We start from the raw sequence: 22,368 nt of genomic DNA, 5'->3' as shown, positions 1-22,368 counted from the left end.
AGAAGAGGCCAAGGAGAAGCTTAGTCAAAAAAGAGCCTTGGCAAAAGAAATCCTCAGTGAACAATTTTGCTGCAGCCTGCTGGAACAAAGAATTCGTTTGTCGCTTTAACTCGTCCCCCAACTTGCAGCACCAAAGAAGAGGCAGAGAGCTACTACAGAGACTCCAACAGTAATTTCTTTGTTTATAATATGATTGGTAAATGGATATGGAACGTATTTGGAAAACTCTTGGCAGACCCGAAGCTTCTACAACCAGGCCTTCAATAAATATTGAGAGTACTCCTGCCAACAAAGCCTTGCAGAACATGCTGAAGGAAAACATGCAAGGCAATAAGCTCTTGAGAAAGTCGATGACAGAACAACAAATGAGGAGCTACGAGTGCTTCTCAAAAAGGCAAAATAAAGAGACACTACAGAGAATAGTTGCAATATAATGAGGGAAATGCCACGAGCAACAGAAGGCCTTTCATAGATCCAGTGCTTGAGCAATGCTTGGCCAAAAAGAACACACCTCGTAGCAGCCGAACCTCTTCCAGCGACAATAGGCACTCATAGCAATAGTTAACTGCCAAGAAAGGGAATGTTAAGAAACCACGACTACAAACGTGACAAGCAACTTTGAGATAACTGGCAGTTAGAAAAAGGGCTGAAAAGAAAAATGGAGCTACGATATGGAAAGACTGAAGAGAAAGAGAAAGAGCTACCATGGCTCTGATACCATCTTACAAATCAGAGTGCAAAGGACGAGTGCCATAGCCAAGAAAGTGGAGACGAGAGAGGAGACCTTATCCAACTACAATGTTAGATCTTCATTCTTTATTCACCTGGAGTGTGACTCAAATGTATACAAAGATTTGGGTCCTTATCCCCAACTACACGCTCACATTTCATTGGTTAGCCCTCACAAGGTTAGCCAAACCCACAAACACACGTCCAAGGTCTTGCTAAGAGGATAGGGTAGGAGAGAGTATTTCTTGCATGTTATGCCGTGATACAGTGCCATCCGTGAAGCTTCCAGTACATCTTACTATGTTTAATGTGAGGTCCATACATTAACTTTACCATAGTTCTAACCACGTCCATCAACTCAAATTACAATGTTTCAATTGTCCCTCAATGAGCACGAATATCGCTAGTAACTGAGCCAATGCTACATGTTCCAGGTCAGACTAGGATGCATACACTTCTCACTGTCCCAGGGAGGCTGCCACCACACAGTCTTAGAACTTGTTCATTACACCAAGGGTCAAGGCATGCAATCAAGCTCGGAGAAATTATCCTTTGTGATAGGTGAATCCTTTGTCACAAATACGACTATCCATAAAATACCCTTGCTGGATTCTTCAATAGAATGGCAAGCTCGCCTAGACAGATTTGACGAACTGTTGCAGCCCCAGCTACTTGCCAACACAACACCATAAAGTATACTGTTGTAGAATGTCAGAGTCCACTTCTCACAGAAGAGTGTCAAAATATACGTGTAGCCATATAAAAAGCACAAGCTGCAAAAGAGGTTCCAAGAGTTCAAAAGACTGACAGCACTTAAGAGTTTCCATATAAGGAAACCAGTCTGCTAGAAGATATCATTATAATTAGCATGCCGACAAGCCACTTTTACTGAAAAATATTGTACAAAGGAGCAGCACATCACTCATTTCCGTACAATTCCATCCCGAGCTCCCTTTTTGAAATGACATATCACTAAAACTGTGGTCATAGTATCAACATTTGTTCAGCATCAGCCTTTGACAACATCATGAGCGGCGGATATCTCCAGTATGGCTAGCAAGCAATTGCAAATAGTCATCCACGCATGATGATGTGCATTTTGCAAGGTTTCAGAAACTTTTATGCCAACTCAGACATGAAGGTAAGCTAATTGCAAAGCCGTTGATGTCAAACATCAAGCTTTTCATTGATACAGTCCCCCTGTCTGATCAACCAAAGTGCCAATTCGTTCGCCACTGAGGGCTCTAGAAATATTTCCTGGCTCGTTCAGGTTGAAAATGACAACTGCCACAAAATAGAAAAAAAATGGCTGCTTAAGCATTCCACATATGACTTGAATATCCAGAACCTCCTCCAGAGACCCGTGTTTCCCCCCACCCTCAACAAACCAAGAAACTTTTAAAAAGAAAACAAAACAAAACAAAAAGAGAATGTTGCATATACTCCACCAGGAGTTTACAAGAAATACTTGAGAAAAGCCACCTTTACAGATAAAACTTGAAATTTACAAAAAGTACTCAAGAAACCTTTCACCTCCGACCCAAGAAAAGGATTGCTTATGCTCACCAGGAATTGCATTCTCCTGGCAGAGTGTAACTGCTGTGATATCTATCGTCGTTATTCCCTTTGCTGCAGCATCTCGATAAGAGAGATGCTCTAGAAGGACAGCATCTGGATTGATCTTTGGGTCACCATCGTAAATGCCATCTACATTAGTAGCCTTGAGAACTACTTCTGCATTAACTGCAGCCATTTACAAAACAAAAGAGATGACTATAGATAAGATACATTGACATCCATTTACTGCCAGAACCCTCCTATCTTTGAGAGAACGGCTACCGAATTGAAAATCTCCAGATGATTGTCAGCAGCCCATGAACCCATAAAAATGCGTGCACACCTTACATCTCTTTGTTATATTCCCTAGCTTACTATGAGAGTTTTTTTAACCTAACACGAATGAATGTCTTGACCAGAACCTTACTCTCAGCTGCACGAAGGACAGCAGCAGTGTCTGTTGTGAAATAGGGATTGCCAATTCCAGCACCAAAAATGACGACTCTGCCTTTCTCCAAATGTCGGATTGCTCTTCGCCGTATGTATGGCTCAGCAACTTCTGCCAATTTGAATGCAGTTTGAACACGGGTCTGCACTCCTACACTCTCCAAAGATGCTTGAAGGAAGATAGAGTTCATGACAGTTGCCATCATTCTGCATAAACCAGAAAGACATGGCTTTTTTCAAATCAGTTTTCTGCTCAGAAGAGATAAATGTAAAACGAGTTTCAGGCATCTAGCTTAGAAAGTTTCGTGGTTTCTCTAGCCATTTCACCTAGATATGCGCTTTATATTTTAAATACATATATACATGTGTGTGTCCGTGTGTGTGTCTGTGTGTGCGTGTGTGCACACGTAGATATGTACACGCACACATTATATAGATATTGTTAGGATGCTGCCACATGAGCTCCTCTAACCAGACCTGGAAAAGCACCCTTTTCCACTACGCACTCCTTTGGAAGGCGAACTGCTAGCATCTAAAATGTAAGGGAAGGAAGAAATAGACGGCAGAGCTGAGGGTAGAAGGAGAAGAGTGAGGAGTGCAAGTTTAGAGAGGGAAGGAGAGAAGAAAGGGGGTAAAGAGGAAGCTGTTGAGAGAACGTCCTAGTGAAAGGAGAGGCAAAGAGAAGGAAGGAAGGAAGGGGGGGGGGAGGGGTGGCCCGGGGGGGGGGGGGGGGGTTGGGAGGTTTTGGCCACCTAAGCTGGAGGGGAAGGAAAAGAGGGAGAAGTAGGCAGTGCAGAGCCGCCCAGCAAAAGTCTCACAAAATCGTGCTGGCGAAGGAAGAAGGGTAGAAACAAAGATACCCGAGAGGTGGTGCAGGCCCTTGGCCTGGAATGAATCCAGGCCAGCTGGCGGGCGGCAGCAATAGACCGGGCCTGACGAAGTAAGGAAGCACCCAAGGAGGTGATGAGGAGCAGAAACGCCCGGGGGGGGGGGGGGGGGGGGGGGATGAAACCTGTGAGCTAATGCTCACGAGCAGAAAAGCAAAGAGAAAGAGCAGCAACAGGAAAGGCAGAAGTAGAAAGAGAGGTGAGATGAATGGGCAAAAAGATGGAGAGGGTGGCACACATGCAGAAGAAGAGAAGCAGGGTGCTGGTTCTAGACACCTTGAAACAGGATATCTCCAACTGATACATGCAAATATCTCCAACTTCTACAAATATGTGTGCACGTACGCACACGTGCATGCGTGCGTGCGTGTGTGTAAAGATATTTGATCTCTACAAGGTAATCATTCCTTTGGCGACCTTCCTCAGGTCCAGTTGGAAGTTTTTTATTAGTGTTTTTAGTTATGAGCAGTAGCGGTAAGGCCTCTAACAAGGACATTCAATGACTTCTTTTCTCCTCCTCTAATGCATCAGAAATTCTCTCTTTTTTTGGAGCTGCTTTGTCTTTCTTGACCAATTCAGTCCATTCTTTCACGTTTGCATTCCATTCACTTATTTGCTGAGAGATTTCTTCGTGTTTCCCTTGCATGGTGACTTGTAGAGCTGCCATATCCTTCTTCAGTTTTGCATTCACTGCTTTGAATTCCTCTAATGCCTTGCAAAGATTATTCTCCTTCCCCTCTGCACTTGTAAGGTATGTATCTATTCCTTGAGCATATTCAGCTCTTCATTTAAGAGGGGCTGGATTTCGCCATCCTCCATTTGAGTGTGTGCCTTTAGGGCTTCATTTTCAGCTTGTAGGCTTCACTTTATCTTCCAACTCCTTTATCCTCAAGGCATATTGGCTGGTCTTAGCATCCAACATCTGCGTCATTTCTTCCTGCATTTTTCCTATTTGAACCCCTAGCTGCACTTGCATTTCAATCTTCCATTTTGCCTATCTCCTGTTCGATGGAGGCATGCAATTTACTCATAGTTTCTTCATTATTTTCCTTCATCTTTTACTGCAAGTATTCAATCACTGCATCCTGCCTTTTTGAAACATGTTAAAGCATGATCTGATATGCTGGTCACTGCCTTTCTGATCATTAATCTTCTGAATGCCCATCCATATAGAGCTATACTTTCTCTCCTCTTCTATACTCTTTTTCTCAGTCGAGTTGTCCATTTCTCAAAACCAGTTTAATCAAAAGAGGGCCACCAACAACACCACCACCACCAACAACAAAAAAAAAAAGAAGAGAGAGAGATTATGAAATGGCGTTTCCGTTTCGGCGTTTTCAAAGGCCAAAATGGTAACTATGGCTGAGGGAGGAGCTGAAGGGCTCGGAGGGAGAGAGAGAGAGAGAGAGAGAGAGAGAGAGTACTAGTGACTAAAGTCCATAGAACGAAGTTTGATCACCATCAACAATCAAGTAGATTCTATCATAGTTGACTATTAGTGTGCATACATAATACATGGAACTAAATAATACACAAAGAGATTCAACTTGAGACTGAAAGCTCAACGTTGAAACCAATTACTAGGTTGAGATTGTAGAACATACTAGCGAGTTACTTGTCTATACTCTATAGTCTATGATGCTGTGTGGACCATGGGAGGGACTACACGATGTGTGCAGGGGGCTGTGGCGACTCAAGGAAGGGGCAGCAACAAGCCTTGGGATGGAATCAGAAGGAAGGAGGTGGCAAGTGTACACAAACAAGTGCTAAATCAATTTAAGGGGGCAAAGGCATTTTTATGTGCATTTTTGTATACATTTAAAGAAAGGGGAACACGTCTGAACCACATCCCTTTCTTAAGTTAAATTTTTTAATTTTTAGAATTTTTAAAATTAAGATGCAACCCTAAAGCACACACCCACCCACACGAACCTCAAGAATAATAATAAAACATAAATAATAGTAATAATTAAATTTCTTTAAATTTTGTTCTTCACAACCTAAATATCGGTTATATCCTAAGCTTCAGGGACACTTATGAGGGGCCATCTACCTCATGTTCTTCAAGCCTTGGGAGCCGACGGTTCATTCCTCTATATTTCTAAGTTGTACCGATTTTTAAACAGCAAAAAAAACTTTCTATTAATGCTTTTAAAAACCAACCATACAAACCAGCTCTCCATGTGACGCTGATCGTGAAAGCACTACAAATAAGAAAAATTGGCTGTCGACCAGCCTATTCACAGAGAGCCAACTAACTGGCTAGGGAATATCTGAGAGGGCCAACAACCAAGGAGATAGACTGTATAACCAGTGAATGCCTTACGCTCCATGAAAATGTAGAAGACACATGCAGGCCAAGCCTTGCAAAGGTGTGTGCATCTCAATGGTTGCCCGAGAGCCCATCCCACCTTGCTTCCCATATGGCACAAAAAGTGTAGGTGATATCTTGCTAAATGGCAATGAGGGAGGCTGTTGGGGGGACCCACTAGCCACTCATCACCAATCTACAACGGGCAACCCAGATGTTCCAAGCAATGATGATGGACAACATCTCCTAAAAATTGTCATCTCGTAAGGATACTTCCTGCTAGTTGGAAGGAGGAGACGTGTATCTGGAAGACCCTCTCTCAGTGAATCATGCAAGATGGTGTAACCCCAATCAAGAAGGTGTGACCCCCTCAGTCAGCCAAGCCACCATGACCCAAGTGAAGTCCTGTTGCATCCTCTGCATCCTAGTCACAATCAGGAAGGCGCCGTACTATATCCTCTACACTACAAGGGAGCTCCATAGGAAGCGTGGGATCGTCTCGTGATCTATCCACGTTTCGAAGGCATCTCCCATCCACACGCATCTACTCCAACCACGGGCCAATGGACAATCCCCCGTGAGCCACCGTCCAAAAGAAGCATGTAATTGTCCATGGTCAGAGGGTGGTCCGTAGCCACGTGGAAATGTCCTCCTAAGGCACCTGCTGCTCTACCCAATGCCGCTCCCTCATAGGGGTACAAGCGGCCCCCTCTAGCTGGAGATTGCGACTGATGCGTGTAGTGTATGAGAGAAAGAGTACCTCCATAATCCTCTCGAAGTGCCTGAGTCAGGAAAGCTAAAACCACTCTCCAAATCCCACTCCACCTCTCGAAGGGCCGTCCAAGACCCTTGGCTCAAGTAAACCTTGCACACGAGTAGTGACTGGTGCTATGATGATGGATGAGCTCTTGCCCAAACTGCCCACTACCCTGATCTACTGCCACTCAAGCATCTCTAAAACCCCATCCAACTAAAGATGTCCCGCTATCTCTGGCTACAGAAAACCCCCTAGACCCACTCTATAATGCGTGCATATATGGTATCCTCAAGGGGCACCCTATAATGCCGCGGAGCTGAGGCTCCATGTAACCAACCCTCAAGGCTTCGGGGATGGCAACATCTATCTCTAGCATCCTTGTGCCCATCCCTCGCAGGTAAGAGAGGGCTCTTGCATGTGCCTCTACCTCACAAGGGAATCAACTCCATCATGCTCCAAAAGAATTTGCTGGGCCACTGACCCACTGCACCCAACCAATGTGCATCCCACTGTCCCATCATGCATCCCTCTTACTCTTGAACCTCTCAATGGCAGAGAAGGGGCTTGGGCCCCCACTCCCCCCCACACCAAGGGTTGGCTTGGATGAGTCCCCTAGACAAACGCTACCAAATCCTATGTAAACTCCTCATCCATAGTGAGCCCTTCCATGTGAGGGGGGCCTCTGAGAGATCCACAGATGAGATCGTTGCCACTGGCCCCCCGTGCGAGAAAGAAAGAAAGAAAGAAAGAAAGTTTATTAAATTCTTCGGAAGACCGATGGGTCTATGAGACTGTGAAAATCCTGATACAACGAGCTGTGGTAGTGAAGCTACTAGACGAGCGTCCATACCAATGCAAAATGCAAAAAATGCAAAAATGCAGAATGGCAGTACTAAGTCCTAAGTACAGCATAGTCATGTCGATGGTCGACTATATATCAATCTCAGCATCATCATCAATATCATCATCATCCCCAACAACAGCAAGATATCAGGATGGATGAGGCAATGGAGGCATGAAGGCGGCAATAGAGTGCTGTCGGCCACTCAAAGGTGCGGTCCTGGCACGTCTCCTGGTCGTAGCTCTGCGTCTAACCAGGGATACTGTGACCCCCGTCGGTCGGGCTTCGACTCTAAACAAGGAGAGGATTTCTCCAAGTGTGATCTGTGTGTCGACCCTCTGTCTGAGCTGTCAGGTCACGGGCTCCGGGTCACGGTCATGTCGAGGCCTCGTCTCGTTGGGGTCCATGTGATCTAGCTGAAAGAACTCCGTAATAGAGCTCTGAGAGGGATCAACCGAGGAAGAAGTCTGCTCCTATCTCCGTGCTCGGAGTATCCTCTCGCGGTGTCGAAGTGCCTCTTGAATGAAACCTGCCAAACACCGTTGGTCTGGGTAGAAGAGGAAATGGGCTAAAATCCCATAACTATCTCTGAAGAGGTAGTGGAAACGTCCTCGGATCTCATAGTACACAGGACACCTGAAGATGAAATGCTCCTCTGTCTCAACCTCCTTTATGTCACATAGTGTGCATATGCGCCCCTCCCTGGATAGTCGCTCTGCTCTGCCGCTCTCGATGCGAAGTCTGTGTGAAGAGACCCGGAACTGCCCAAGAGAGATCCTCATCGAGTGGGGTAGGTGAATCTGTGTGTATCCTGGTGGGTCAATGAAACCCTCCGCTGTGATATGTAAGAAGTGATCTCTGTAGAAGCTAAGCTTCACTGGGAGTTCACTCGGTTCCAACCAGGTCCGAAAAGTGTGTAGCTGTAGTAGATCCTTACGGACAACCTGGTTGACCTCGTGTGATAAGAGGACAGAGAACGGAGCATTCATGCTATACTGGAAGGGAGGTCTCTCTAAAACACGCGCTTCGAAGTTGCTTCCATACTCGAATGAGGCCATGCACTACTACCTTGCTCTGCCCTCTATGGATCCATGATTCCAAATCCCCCTTCACTTGGCACAAGATCAACATTTGCCAAGCGACATTGGCTCAAGTGTCCCGGGTACCAGTTGCAACCCTTAGGTGTCTGAGAGCATTTCGAGGGGCCCCTCTTTGCCTGCTCCTCCTGGCCAGGGGAGCTAGTGGTGGCCTCATGCTCACCTATTGTGGATGGCATGCACGGTGTCTACGATACTTTGCTGCTCTCTTGCCCATCTTCCTTTGGTCCACACAAGTCCAAGCCTCCTTAGATGGCTCAACCCAAGGGATCTATGACTCATGATGTTGGGGCATGTTTGTATGGCCCTCCCGCTGTTGATCTGACTGAGGCTGCAGCTGAATGGAGACCCTACCTACAATGTGAGGGAAGGTCTCACGAGGTGTGTCCACCACAGACATTGTCTTGGGTGTTGAGAATGATCTCCTTGGGCCCTAGGATGAGAAACCATGTCATATGCAAGAACCCAAGCTGCCGAGGGCGGGGACTCAAGCACTATAACCAAAACACACCCTCCGATGGAAGATAAAATGGGAAGACACTCCTTTGAAAGGCCATGGAAACAAGGTATCACTGGGAAATGTGGCACATGGTATCATCAGCTGTGAAACCATGGTACAACGGTATGAAGAACACCAGATGTGGAGTGAGGAACATTGGACTCTAGGGCCTTCGTTGAAATTGGGAGAACTCAGCTGGAGAAGAAAAACACCACTACCATAGATGGTGACCTCTTGTCAATCATGAACCTGCTCTAAGTGGGTATGGCCCTCCAGTACTCTGTCTTGAAGGGACAGAATGGCAATCTTCAATTGTTGTTTGTTCTTTGGCGAGAGAAATCAGGATGGCTTGGGGAGTTGAGGGAGCTTCCATAAGCACCCCTCCGGGCAGACCCGAAAAAAGGGTCACTGCCAAGATTCCACTCCTCGGAATCGAATAAAAAACCTTTCCTGTTGGGCGGATGTTCTACCAATTTTCTCTTACGAACATTTGGGTGACTCCTCATTATTAAATACTCGACGTACTATTAAGTGGCCTCCCTTTTCTTATCGTTCATATTTATATGAAATAAAACCTACATGGCAATTATATGGACTACTAGTGTTTAATATAACATGCTATAAGTGTGTTTGCTTAGTTGATAGGAAATGAAAATTATTATATAGGATAATGTAAGCTCGATTTGAGAATCTAGAGCTGCAAATTTAACAAAACTCTGCACATATGTATATACCTCTATCACCTGATGACATGCTACGTGACTTATTCTTAGTACTACACCTCAAAACATTTCTAGCACATTTCTTAAGCATTAACATTCCCCATTAAATACATTGTAGAGAAGGCCCGTGTCCATCTGTTGGTTTTATTTGAAAACTGCCAAAGGAAAAAGGAACACAGTGCAATGAAATGGACAGCAAGTGATTTCAATAACTTGGTGGATTACCCGATATGATCTGCAGAGGCACGATCAAGTGCACCTGAAGTGACCCATGATGATCCATGGAAAAAGTTTCCACCACCAACCATTATCGCCACCTATGCGAATAAACAATAAAGCTAATAAGTGATCATTAAGAATTTGGACGTTTGCAAATCTCTCACGGAATCCATCAACAGTATGGTGTACCTCAACCCCAAGGCGAGTGACTGATGCCACCTCCCTTGCAATCAAAGCTGTTATCTAACAAAATAACATTAGCATTACCGTTTATTAGTATCTTGAAGACAAAACACCCTTAATACTACATAGTGCAGCTGAGTAATTTAGTGACTACAAGCAGTTTCTCCAACTAGTTTTTGAAGTATAGTGTTATGCTCACAATTGTGTGCCCTAAATAATCAATAGCTTGAAATTGAAACAAAGCCCTTTAATTTGCAACATTTGAAGGTGCCTGTGCATTCAAATCAATCACATTGTGGAAATCCAAATTTAATAGGTTTTGATTACCAACATACAGACTTTGAATGCAAGCCGAGCTATTTCAATCAAGACACACGTACTATAGTTCCACATGACTCTTGAGTCCTAAAATGTGACTAAATTCCTAAGGCATCTCTGCCTCTAAAAGTTGAAAGACTAATAACATCGCTAAATGCGGCAACCTTTTGTTTGATGTGATATAGATTAGACCAAGGGGTTGTACATCACACATGACATGCCATGCCATGTCATCATGCCAATAAGCACCCTATCTGCCGTTAGATTGTTAGGGAAGCTATTTTATCACTCTATGGGATCTTGATCCTTAATTGTAAATAAACTTGAGAAAAGACCATGCAAATCAGCTCTTGGGTTCTAAATGCATGGATGTAAAGACAATGTCAAGCCAAATGGCCACCAAGGATGACAGCTGGCTCGTAGCATTTCACTATTCACCATCATGACAACTTTTGAGTATTCCTACAAGTAACCTCCAAATTGTCCATAAGAATATCCATTTTTCATGTCAAAATTCACCAAAAGCAAGTTTTTCCAAAAATCCACACGTGTGGACTTCACATTTACGTCTTGAACACCTACAATTCACTTCACCTCTGCAAAAATGCAAACAAAATAGGTGAGGAATCGCTGTTGTTGTTGCTTGCAAATGTTGCACAACACCTGTTCGTTGTGCCAAAAAATGAAAGGATAAACTTTCCTTAGCTACAGCTCCAAATCTTGCCTTGGATACTCTACTACCCTTTTTTTTTTTTTAAAGACTTCCATAAGTATGAAACAAAGAGCCGAGAGAGGAAACTCAAGGCATGCGGAGCAAGAAAACCTCTGGTAATATACCACTCAAAAAGTATGAGCAAATGAAACAAATGATAAGAACCAAGACTGTGGCTGGAAATGCCACATCATCTCTGTGATGATATCTGAAAGAATGGAAAATCTCTCCACTCTTTGAGTAAAATCATCCGCTTGACTAAAGAAGACCATTAAAAAATCCGTGCATCCTCAACCAAAGACTCATCAAAGTGTGTACAATATCTACCTAGATATTGGCCATGGTATAAGCTAGGTGGACCTGGGTGAAGAGGGTGTCTCTCGAAGTTCAGATAAGGGTGTTCGATCCCGCGAATTTGCCATCGATGCGGGAGTATATCAACAAGCTCCAGGAGCTTTAGCAAGAGATACTTCTAGCGTGGAAGGAGAAATCATCTAAGGATATGGTCATTAGCCTACTGTCCTACTTGTCTTCCCAGTACTCTGCATTCTATTCGTCCTCGATTACCAGTGGAAGGATGAATACATTGACTTGGGAGTCGTAAAGATGGTGCTCGACTAGCAGGAGAGATTTTAAAGTCCTTCCCGGGAAGGAATACAAAGTTAGATGCTGAAAAGGAAGCTCTCGAGGCTTCCCATTGCCTAAAAGGTCACTACTGGCGATAGTGTCCTCAGAGAAAAAGTGAGAGGACTCGTGAGCAGACAGATAAGGCTGAAGCAACTCCATAGCAAATCACTTTGATTGTTCCAACCGTCTAGCAAGACGAGGTAGGATGTGTCGTTCTGGTTCCAAATGGAGGATTTCTTGCTTATGTGTGGCAACGAGACCTACCGGACAGGTGTAATGGAGGAGCCTTTTGTTTGAGGCAGGCTATATATATATTACAGCCTAAACTCCATATGCTATTGGATTACAGTCATTGTATCATTAGAAATAGATATTTCTTAAGGGTTTAAAGTCCTTTAGGGGGTACTTTTCGTTTACACCTCATGGCACATTTATTTCTTTATTTTCAAATCTCTCTGTGAAAGTGAAAAGTTGTGGTTATTCTACATTGCAATCTCATTTATGCATTTGATCCTATCTTCAAGGTAAGATAGATTGTATGCCATTAAGAAAGCAAACTACTAAAGTTACATCCATAAGCACCTAAGAAAAGCACTTGATGATAGACTACTACGAGCAAGTGGTGTATGTGAGACTTCTTACCTCTGGGTCCACACTTTGCATTCGATCGCCTCCAAGAGATTTTCCACTCACTTTCAAAAGAACCCTTCTCCACCTCAAGGATGATGACGTCTTCTTTGGCGTATTTACAAATCCAAGGGAAATGGGGGCAGCCGCTTGCATCCTGCTTTGCAACGACAGCCTCCAAGGATCAATACACAACCTCAAACACACTTTGGAAACCTATCATACATCATGTATCTAGATGAATCCACGAGCATGCCCAAACTCATCCCATCATACATCATGAGTTGAAAATATTTTCCTTAGGCATAAATACATCCAAGCAAAAGTGGTTTTAAATCTATAGATTATTCTTTTAAACAAAAACTTGCTGAAACTACCTGCTCGAAAAGAGGCTCTACTACCATGAACAATAGCTTCCAAAAGACATGATTAAAAAGGACCATCAAATGGCTTGGACAAGCACAAGGAAAACTTATTTTCATAGAAACAAATTTTACATATTCAAGCGAATAACATGTTAAATATCAAAAGAATAACCAATAAATTTTCCTAAACTTATGACTTCGGCTGACAAAGTCCATAAACAATGTAGCAAAGCATGAAATTCCATTTACACAAAAATGAAACAAGAAGCGTATGCCAGATTTATTACGTAGTGTTACAGCCCAGAATAACTAATTGCCAAGGAATTTTCTAAGGAGGAAATTCTTTTTTGCTACATAATAAATTTATTATATAGACACACTACTAAATATTTAAGCTCAAGCTTAAGGCTATTATGTGATGTGGAAGTCTAAGCCTAACCTCTCATATTAATATGCATCTATATAATCCACACAACACAAAGACCGGCAACAGGCCCTACAACTGACCATGCAGGCAGAGAAGGAACTGAAAAGTCCGTCAACCAACAAGGAAACATTGCGTAGCCTCTCTATGGAGCTTTCTCCCATTCACTATTTGTTAAATTAACCATTCCCACATAAAACATCGATGAATTTATAATTGATTTTCACTCAAAATGGATACTGAAAATCCAAATTCCATAATATTTCAAGTAAACATCATCGGTAAGTACACACGATACCTATTAGGGAAGGTGCCCACCCTAAGGTATGTGGACCATATAGAACAAAACCAAATATGGCATCATGGTCTATGACGAACTAGAAAACTCTTAGATGCAGGATTCATCTATGAGATAGAGCACACTAATTGGGTTTCACCCATCGTCATCACGCAACAAGAAGCTAAGGATATGTGTTAACTTAAAGAATGTGAATGACGCCACAATCAAGGATCACTATCCCCTACGCCTAATAGAAACAGTGTTGGAAAAGCTGGATGGATCAAAGATATATAGCTACTTGGGTGGCTATAACCAAGTGCAAAGATTAAGACTAAAGAAAGCAAAGATAGCAAAGTGGAACTAACACGGGCCAAGACTATCACATAAATTTTCTAGAGCTCAATGGATCATTATTGTGATTAAAGGGCGTAAGATTGGTCTTCTCAATCTGTATGCCCCCAACAACAGAGGGGAGCGAGTCTCCTTTTGGAAGGAGTTACTCTCTTGGGCCCCCATTGCAGATTCTTGAATCATTGGTGGCGATTTCAACATGGTTGAGTTGCCATCAGACAAAAAGAGAGGCAGACAGGGTGGAAATTCATTCTTTGGAGAGGGCAGCCTCGGATGCCTTTCTCTTTTAGTACAGTGGCAGGGACACTTGGTTTGACGATGCCTTTCATATTATGCCACAGTCACTCATGTACTCTTGGTTGAACAAGAGAGTACACATGCCCATCCATGCATGTATTGACAGATTTTATGTAGACGATTGGGCACTTGACATAGGCGGATCTGTATGCATTTCTACTGGGATTACCACCTCATATCATTTTCCAGTGGTGTTGCAGATTCTTGAGCCTCATCGGAGAGGACGCTCTACCAATGTCAGGATTCCAGATGCTTTTTATGTAGAGGAGAGCCTCACGGAGGATATTTTACAGATTTGGGTTTCTCACATACAGGGTGGAGTTGCCCGCCCTTCTCAGGTAGCTGCAGCCTTATCCGGAATTAGTGACTATTATCATACAGCCGTTGATTCCAGGAGACGTGAGATTGGTATACGCCAACAATTAGCGTCCCTTCAGAGGGAAGAGCAGAAGAGGCCCACAGATGCTTGGATCCAAGAGCGCCTTGCTGCAACAAGGGCTCATATACAGATATTGTTAGATCAGAGAGAAAACTATGCCTTTCATGCATCTGAATCCGTTTGGATTCAGATGGGTGGCACGGTCAACAAACACTTTTTCTCTACTCATGGGCCCAAACATAGTAGAGATAGTGTCTCGCAACTAGTTGACTCAAACGGGGTGTTACTGTCAGATCCTGATGTCGTCATGCATGTAGCTTCATATTTTTTTGCATCCCTTTTTACTGCAGATCCGAGCACACAGGCCATAGATGATGCCAGAGAGGTTATTTGGCAGTGTATCCCTGTATTGGTGAAGGATGAGTTGTATGTTTCTCTTGATGCACCTTTCACCAATGCAAAATTCAAGATTGCATCACTTACCCTTTTACAAGATTCTGGCAAAAGCCATCAGTCTGCGGCTACAGGTTTTTCTTCCAGATTTGATTGATGACACACACATAAGGTTTGTGCATGGCAGAAGTATTTTCGATAATATTTTCTCATTTTGGGAGGCCTTAGAATGGGCCATGCAGAGCCGCCAAAGGTTGGCCATTCTACTATAGAAAGCTTACGACAGAGTAGACTGGCATTTTTTAGAGGGTACTCTATCTCGCTTAGGCTTTTCAGATGCATGGATTAGAGGAGTATCCTCTCTCTACAGATCAGCCCATAACCAGGTGCTTATTGGGGGGGTAAGAGTAAACAGATTTCAGATCAGTAGATCAGTCCTCTTGCCCCTTTTCTCTTTCTGTTTGTGGCGGAAGCTATGAGTATCTACCTTAGATCTCAAGCTGATATTTATGGCCTGAGGCTTCCTCTCCACCGGGAAGAAGAGCTTCTGGATAGTGAGTTGGCAGATGACAAGGCTGTTTTTTTGGATGCCTCCCCCAAGACACTCACTTCCTTCCGAACGGCCTTGGATTTATTTTGCACGGCTGCAGGTGCACACATTAATTGGCATAAATCCAATGGTTTTTGCGTTTGCGATGATGACACCCCAGTTGGGGTGACACCCCGGTTGGGGTAATGATATTGGTTTCACTTGGGTACAGAGGGGTGTCTCCATCAGATATTTGGGCTGCCAGGTTGGGGTGGGCATCTCTCCTTCACAACAGTTTGCTCCGGTGTTGGAGAGCATCAGAAGAAAGCTCCTTTTTTGAGCTCAGCCAAACTTGACTTGGCATCCAGAGTGGTGATGGTTAACCGGGTTCTTCTAGCCATAGCATGGTTTGTATGCTCTTGTTGGTGCCACTCTAGGGATTGTATCACTCAGCTCAAGAGGCCCATACGAAAATTTTTATGGAATGGTCTAGATAGCACAACTGATGTATGGTGGCTTGGGAGACCTTGATTCTTCCTACAAGAGAAGGGGGTTTGAATATCATCGATCCGGATCTACAGTGCAGAGCCTTACTCTACAAGGTCGTTGTGAGAGGACTTATGCTAGGGCAAGAGCCTTGGAAGGACTTTTTTATCAGATGCTTACAGTCTCGCACGCCCACTTCAGGAGATGATTGGATACACAATACCAAATGGGTCTTCACCACAGCCCACCTTAGATCTCCTTCTTCCCCTCTTATGGTTGCTATCCTGAAAGCATGGGTCAGCTTCAGCAATACTCTTCGCAGGATTCCCCCGTCCACCCGTGAAGAAATTGAAAGGCAGCCTATCATGTGGAATGACAGTATTTTGGATGAGCATGGCAAACCACTTGGAGCTTGTCTTTACATGGAGTGGCCCAAATGGGAGAGGGGCCCTGCATCTACTGTGGGAGCATGGAAAGCCTTCAAGAGGCTTTTTGCAGACCGACAGGCCCAAGTCGTTCATAATCTCACAGGGAGTGCAGGGAGAGTTCAACAGATTGATGCAACCTTGCCCTTGGATTGGGTGGACACAGATGACATGCCTATTACTTGTTCCACCTGAATGGGGGCATTTTCTAGATTGGGCATTCCTTTGCAGGTGATTGCTTTATGTAACACACATGAGGATGCCCTAGTCTTTGATGTTTCTTCGGGGGGCCGCTGTCCAAGTCCACAGACGATATATTGTCGAAGGTACCGTTTCAGCCAGCCAGGCTAGTGGGCTTCATGGAGCATGGTTCTCTTTCACAATGCTACTTGGATCCTGACCCGCTACTCATTGCCCTAGGCTCATGGAGGCTGTGGCTCTATGGAGGTGTCCCAATTAAGTTTTTGCAGAGGGACCCCGGGGAATGGGAGTGGATACATGAAGGGCACCGAGAGAAGGGCATCCCCTTCTTTCGTTACACGGTCAATAATGCCAGGGAATTCCAGCTCAACTGTAGGGGTTGGAGGCCCACCAGAGCTCCTCATTGGGAGAATTTTCAGATTTCTGCAGACTTGCAGAAAATTTTTTGGCAGAGGCTCTAGAAATCCCACCAGAATAGAAAAATCATTCTCTTCTTTAGGCTTTCAATTCATGGTGGGATAGCAGTGAACCATTGGAGATCCAGGTTCGGGGCTGACCCTACTTGCCCTCGTTGCCTTTCTGCTTCGGAGACAGTACAACACTGCCTTTGGGATTGCAGACAGGCGAGAATCATATGGAAGGGGATTGCAAGACTTTTCAGCACTTTTGTTCGCCTCCCCTTCTATATAACCTGGGGATCACTGGCTTGGCTCACTCTTTCAAGGCCCCAAGTTTTCTTTGAGAGACATGACTCGTCTTGGGCTCTTCACATCCAACAACACCTTGTGGAGTCGTGCTCTTTAGAGGATGTTCCAGCCACTCTCTTCAAGGTTGCTCATTCCTTGGTTGACTCTCCATGGGAGGTTTTAGCTAGCATTGCAGCATGGCACATTTGGAGAGCCAGATGCACTAAGGCTATGGAGGGTTCTCAGGTTCACCCTTCTCAGATATTGGCCAGTACTTGCACAAATACGGTACACATTCTGATGGCCATATGGGCGACCATGCAAAGATCCTCTCGAGCAGCCTCCTCCAGGAGAGTTACTTTTCTCAGGGATTGGAGAGACTCTCCCTTCCTTGCTGAGACTTCTACAGGGTTGAGTTAGCATTTTCAGCCTCAGCCTTGGTTTCTTTCTACCTCATTCTTCTGAGGTGTTTTTTATTACATGCTTAGCATGTTGTATTTCCGCACAGAGCTTGCTCTAGCGAGTTTCTTTCTTTCTTAATAGAAGTCTCTTTTTTGCCAAAAAAAAATTTTTCACCCTTTGTTTGAACACACCATTACTATGCACTCTCTTATAATGTGTGAATGCAGCATGAAGAATTTTTACCTAAACAAAACTGTACTTACCTTCACCATATCTAGTTTAAGAAGAATCTACCAATGAAGGAAGAGGAGATAGGGCTGATTCAGCCGACTGAGTCTGTGGCATGCAGATATGCTTCAGACTGTGCCGACCTTGTCTGCTGCCAGCCTACATGTAAAGTGTCGATATCAGCTGCTGTACCTGTCCTCAACCTGTTGTACCTGCTTCTGCACTTGTACCTGCTGGTACTGTCTGCGTAGGCCACGTGGCAGTTAGAGGGCGGAACCCTTCAAAGAGTGTTCTTGAAGAGGGTAGAGGGCGGAACCCTTCAAAGAGTGTTCCAGGATGGCAGTCATTAGAGGAGAGGCATGAGCTCTGAGAGAAACAGAAGTAAAAATCCAGCGAGGGCTGTCCACCCAATCATCTCCCAAGGTAGGTGTGCAAGCCTGAATGCGTCAAAAAAAGAAATCCTTCCAAGGTTCCTGCCCAGGCATGAGTCGCCTCACCACCACCTTACAAAGCAATGCCCTGCACTGCAAGTCCGGGTCAATGATATCAAGGCCCCCTTCACATGTAGGGAGAATAATGGTCTCCCAAGCCACCCTCGCTACAACATCTGCTGTGCCATCAAGTCCACTCCATAAAAAATTCCTGACTGGTCTAATGAGCTGAGTGATGCAATCCCTAGACCGGCACCAACACGAACACACAAACTAGGCGGCGGCCAAAAGAACCTAGTTCACTACCACAACTCTAGATGCAAGGTCAAGTTTGGCTGAGCTCCAAAAAAGGAGCTTTTTCCCTGTACTTTCTAGTACTGGGGCAAACTGATGTGCTGGAGAGATGCCCAATCCTACCTGGCATCCCAAATATCTGACAGGAACACCCCTCTAAAAAGCCAATGTCAACTCCCCAACCTGGAGTGTCCTCATCACTGATCCAAAAGCCAAAGGATTTATGCCAATTAATGTGTGCCCCTACAGCTGAGCAAAAAATATCCAAGGCTGTCCGGAAAGAATCAAGTGACTGCGAAGAGGCCTCAATAAAAATAGCACTGTCATCAGCCAACTCATAGTCAAGAAGCTCCTACTCCTGTCTCAAGGGCAATCTCAGCCCATAAAGCTCAGCCTGAGATCTAAGGAAGATACTCATAGCTTCTCCCACAAAAAGAAAGAGGAAGGGCGCTAAAGAGCATCCCTGACGAACTGATCTGGAAATCTGAAACATGTCACCCCTTACCCCTCCAATCAAAACCTGGCTGTGGGCTGATCTGTAAAGGGAGGCCACCCCTCTAATCCATGCGTCTAAAAATCCAAATCGTAGAAGAGTGCCCTCAAGAAAACCCCAATCTACTCTGTCACAGGCTTTTTCAAAGTCCAAGAGTAGAACTGCCAACCTCTGCCCACTCTGCATAGCCCACTTTGTGGATATGCTCCTGCCATGCACAAGCCTGTCTGAGTATCATGGATGAGGTCTGGAAGAAGGGGCTGCAATCAGATGCTGATCGCCTTGGCATGGATTTTGTATAGAGTGCCCAAAAGAGTGATGGGTCTCCAATGGGATACAAATTTCATGTTGCCACCTTTCGGGATAAGGTGTATGAGTCCCTTGGTCACTGAGTCAGGCATCTCACCCGAGTCCCAAATGCCCTGTAGGGCTGAAGTAATATGATCACCTATCATATCCCAAAAGGCTGTAAAAAAGATGGAGTAAGACCATCGGAACTAGGGCACTTACCCTTATGAAGGACGGAGAGAGCAATCCTGAACTCTGTGTTGGTAAAGCGTGCATCAAGTGAGCATATCATCTCTGGTGTGACCAACACAGGTAAACTCTGCCAAATTTCATCTCTAGCCACATCTCTAGCCTGTGTGTCAGGATCTGCAGAAAGAAGGGAGGCATAGAAAGCTATCGCTAAGTGCATGACGGTATTCGGATGAGACTGCAAAACGCTGCCAGAGTCAATAAGCTGCCTGACACTCTCTCTACTATGTCTGGGACCAAGTGTAGAGAAAAAATGTTTATTGACTCTCCCTCCCATCTGTATCCAAAAGGACTCCCATGCATGGAAGGCATACTCTGCTCTCTAATCAAGCAATGTCTACAAGTGAGCCCTTGCCGCAGCAAGGCGCTCCTGTATCCAAGCATCTGATGGTCGCCTGTACTCCTCCCTCTGCAAGGCTACCAACTGCCGATAGATACCAATCTCCCGCCTGAGTACCTCACCTCGCCGAGCACGAGCAACAAAGTGATAAAAGTCGTTGATACTGGCAAGTGCTGTGGCCACATGTGAAGGACCTGTCACCCCCTCTGCATGTGAGAAACCCAGATCTCCAAGACTACCTCTGTGAGAGTGTCATCTGTGTATAAGGCATCGGGGATCCTAATCCTATGAGACCGTCCTCTCAGATGGGGCTCTGAGATAGACAAAACTACCGAAAAATGGTCGGAAGTGGAAACACTAGGTGCAATGCAAACTGTCCCCCCTCTATCAAGAGCCTAGTCATCCACATAGAATTTGTCAATCCGAGCTTGGATAGGCATCTGCAGCCTACGGTTCGACCACGAAAACAAAAGTGACTGAGACTGAGTATGAAATGCATCATCTGACCAAACATCTCTACCACTGAACCTAAACAAGAAGGCATCCCAAGCTGCTCTCTCGAGGGAATGAATACCACCTTATGTGCCTCCTTGCTTATCGGATGGTGCCTTAACCATGTTGAAGTCACCTCCAATAATCCACGAATCTGCAATGTCAGCCCACAAGAGCAACTCTTTCCAGAACAGAACACGGTCCCCTCTGTTGTTCGGACCATAGAGGTTGAGGAAACCAACGCAACACTTCTTGATCAAGACCCAGTACAGGTGCCTCCTTCCGTGGATAGAGGGAAGGAGGTCTTACATTCTCTCCTTGCTTCGGTAGGAATCCTTCGGACCCCCTCCCCAGAACTAGCTCAACGGAACTCCTTTTTCACTCTGGAGGACCTCTCTGACCTCCCAGATGATGATTTTGTACCTTCCACTTTCGGAGAGCCAGTTATTGGCATTCCTATTGAGAGATCTTTCTCTCTCTCACCTATGGACTTTCCTCCCCTTGGACCTCGTGTATATGGCAGTAGGTCAGCTCCGGTGGAGGGTTCTTTTTCTGCCACCAGGTCGGGTAAGGTATTCCAACCCACTTCCTCCCGCCGATGAGGATAGCCAGTTGGAATAGACAAGGATTGGGCAGCATCCCTCATCGCCGTCGCAGACAACTGATCAGGAATCAGCTCCATCCAGGTGTTTCACGTGGTTCCTTAGACATTCTTTTTCTTTAGGAACACAAACTAGATGTCACAGATTGCTCAAAGTCAGGTAAGTTGCTTTCAGGCCGGACTTTTTGGCTTCCTGCCTTGGGAGCCAAAGGAGGTACATGCATATCAGTTTCAGATTCTATTCTCCCTCTGGTCATTGGACACGGTACCATCACCCCCTCCAAGGCCCAGTGGGTTTTAGTACCACTCGAACAACAAAATCACTGGCATCTGTCTCAACCACGAATGGTTCATTGGGATCCACTACCTTTAAGACAGGAGCTACTGCTATAGCTACTTTTAATTTTTCAAAACTTCTCTTTGGAGGTTCATCCCATATGAAGGTGCTTCCCTTCCCCTTAAGCTGGTCTGTCATGGGAAAGGCAATCTTAGTGTAATCTTGGATGTAGAATCCGGACAAACCTAAGAATATCTGTAATTCTTCTAGGTTTATAGGATGTGGCCATTCCAATATGGCCCTTACTTTTTCAAGGTCCATACGAACCCCTTCTTGGGATATTATATGTCTCATTATTTTGTAAAGAATTCAGATTCTTTAGCAAAGAGTGAATTATCTCTAAGCAGCTGAGACACCTTTCACAAATGTTCCAAATGCTTTTTTTTGTTTTACTATATATAAGGATATCATCTGAAAATACTACATCAAATTTTTCTAAATATGGCCTTAAGACACTATTCATAAGTGTAATGAAAGTTGCTGGAGCATTTGTTAATCCAAATGGCATTACTTTAAATTAATAATGCCCATACCTAGTACAAAATGATGTCTTAGGGACATTCTCTTCCCTAATTCGTACTTGGTGATATCCTGACCTTAAATCAATTTTAGTAAAATATTTTGCCCCTTGCAATTGATCAAAGAGCTCATCAATGACAGGCATAGGATACACTTTTTTTTTTTGTGATTTTATTTAGTGCTCGATAATCTATGCATAAACACATCATTTTCTTTACCGGTAAAACTGGTGTAGACCAAGGTGAGCTACTTGGTTGAATTTGGCCCTTCCTAAGGTATTCCGTTGATTATCTTTCGACCTCACGCTCCTCTATTTGACTAATCCTATATGGGGGCTTACAAACA

The 22,368-nt window shown here is 44.6% G+C and overlaps 1 protein-coding gene across 2 annotated transcripts in view; it reads right to left on the bottom strand.

The window, feature by feature from the left end:
• Positions 1–1,042: 1,042 nt before the first annotated feature.
• Positions 1,043–22,368, bottom strand: part of LOC147895692 (uncharacterized) — a 29,482-nt gene continuing 8,156 nt past the window's right edge. Inside the window, exons 2-7 of one of the 2 annotated variants that reach the window (XM_087382511.1) lie at positions 12,549–12,690; positions 10,256–10,309; positions 10,073–10,164; positions 2,714–2,940; positions 2,296–2,472; positions 1,043–2,013 (exon numbers count right to left, since the gene is read on the bottom strand). In XM_087382511.1, coding sequence (XP_087238637.1) covers positions 1,913–2,013; positions 2,296–2,472; positions 2,714–2,940; positions 10,073–10,164; positions 10,256–10,309; positions 12,549–12,690 — 793 coding nt within the window. In that variant the 3' untranslated portion in view covers positions 1,043–1,912. Of the gene's footprint in view, positions 2,014–2,295; positions 2,473–2,708; positions 2,941–10,072; positions 10,165–10,255; positions 10,310–12,548; positions 12,691–22,368 lie in introns of those variants that run through there. The other variant, XM_087382512.1, reaches the window with a different exon arrangement.

The sequence above is a fragment of the Dipteris shenzhenensis genome, chromosome 12 (assembly GCF_047967505.1).
Source record: "Dipteris shenzhenensis isolate YYH24624 ecotype China chromosome 12, Dip_SZ_1.0, whole genome shotgun sequence".
In the NCBI taxonomy this organism is placed as follows: domain Eukaryota; kingdom Viridiplantae; phylum Streptophyta; class Polypodiopsida; order Gleicheniales; family Dipteridaceae; genus Dipteris; species Dipteris shenzhenensis.
This window is presented reverse-complemented; position numbering and strand designations above follow the sequence as displayed.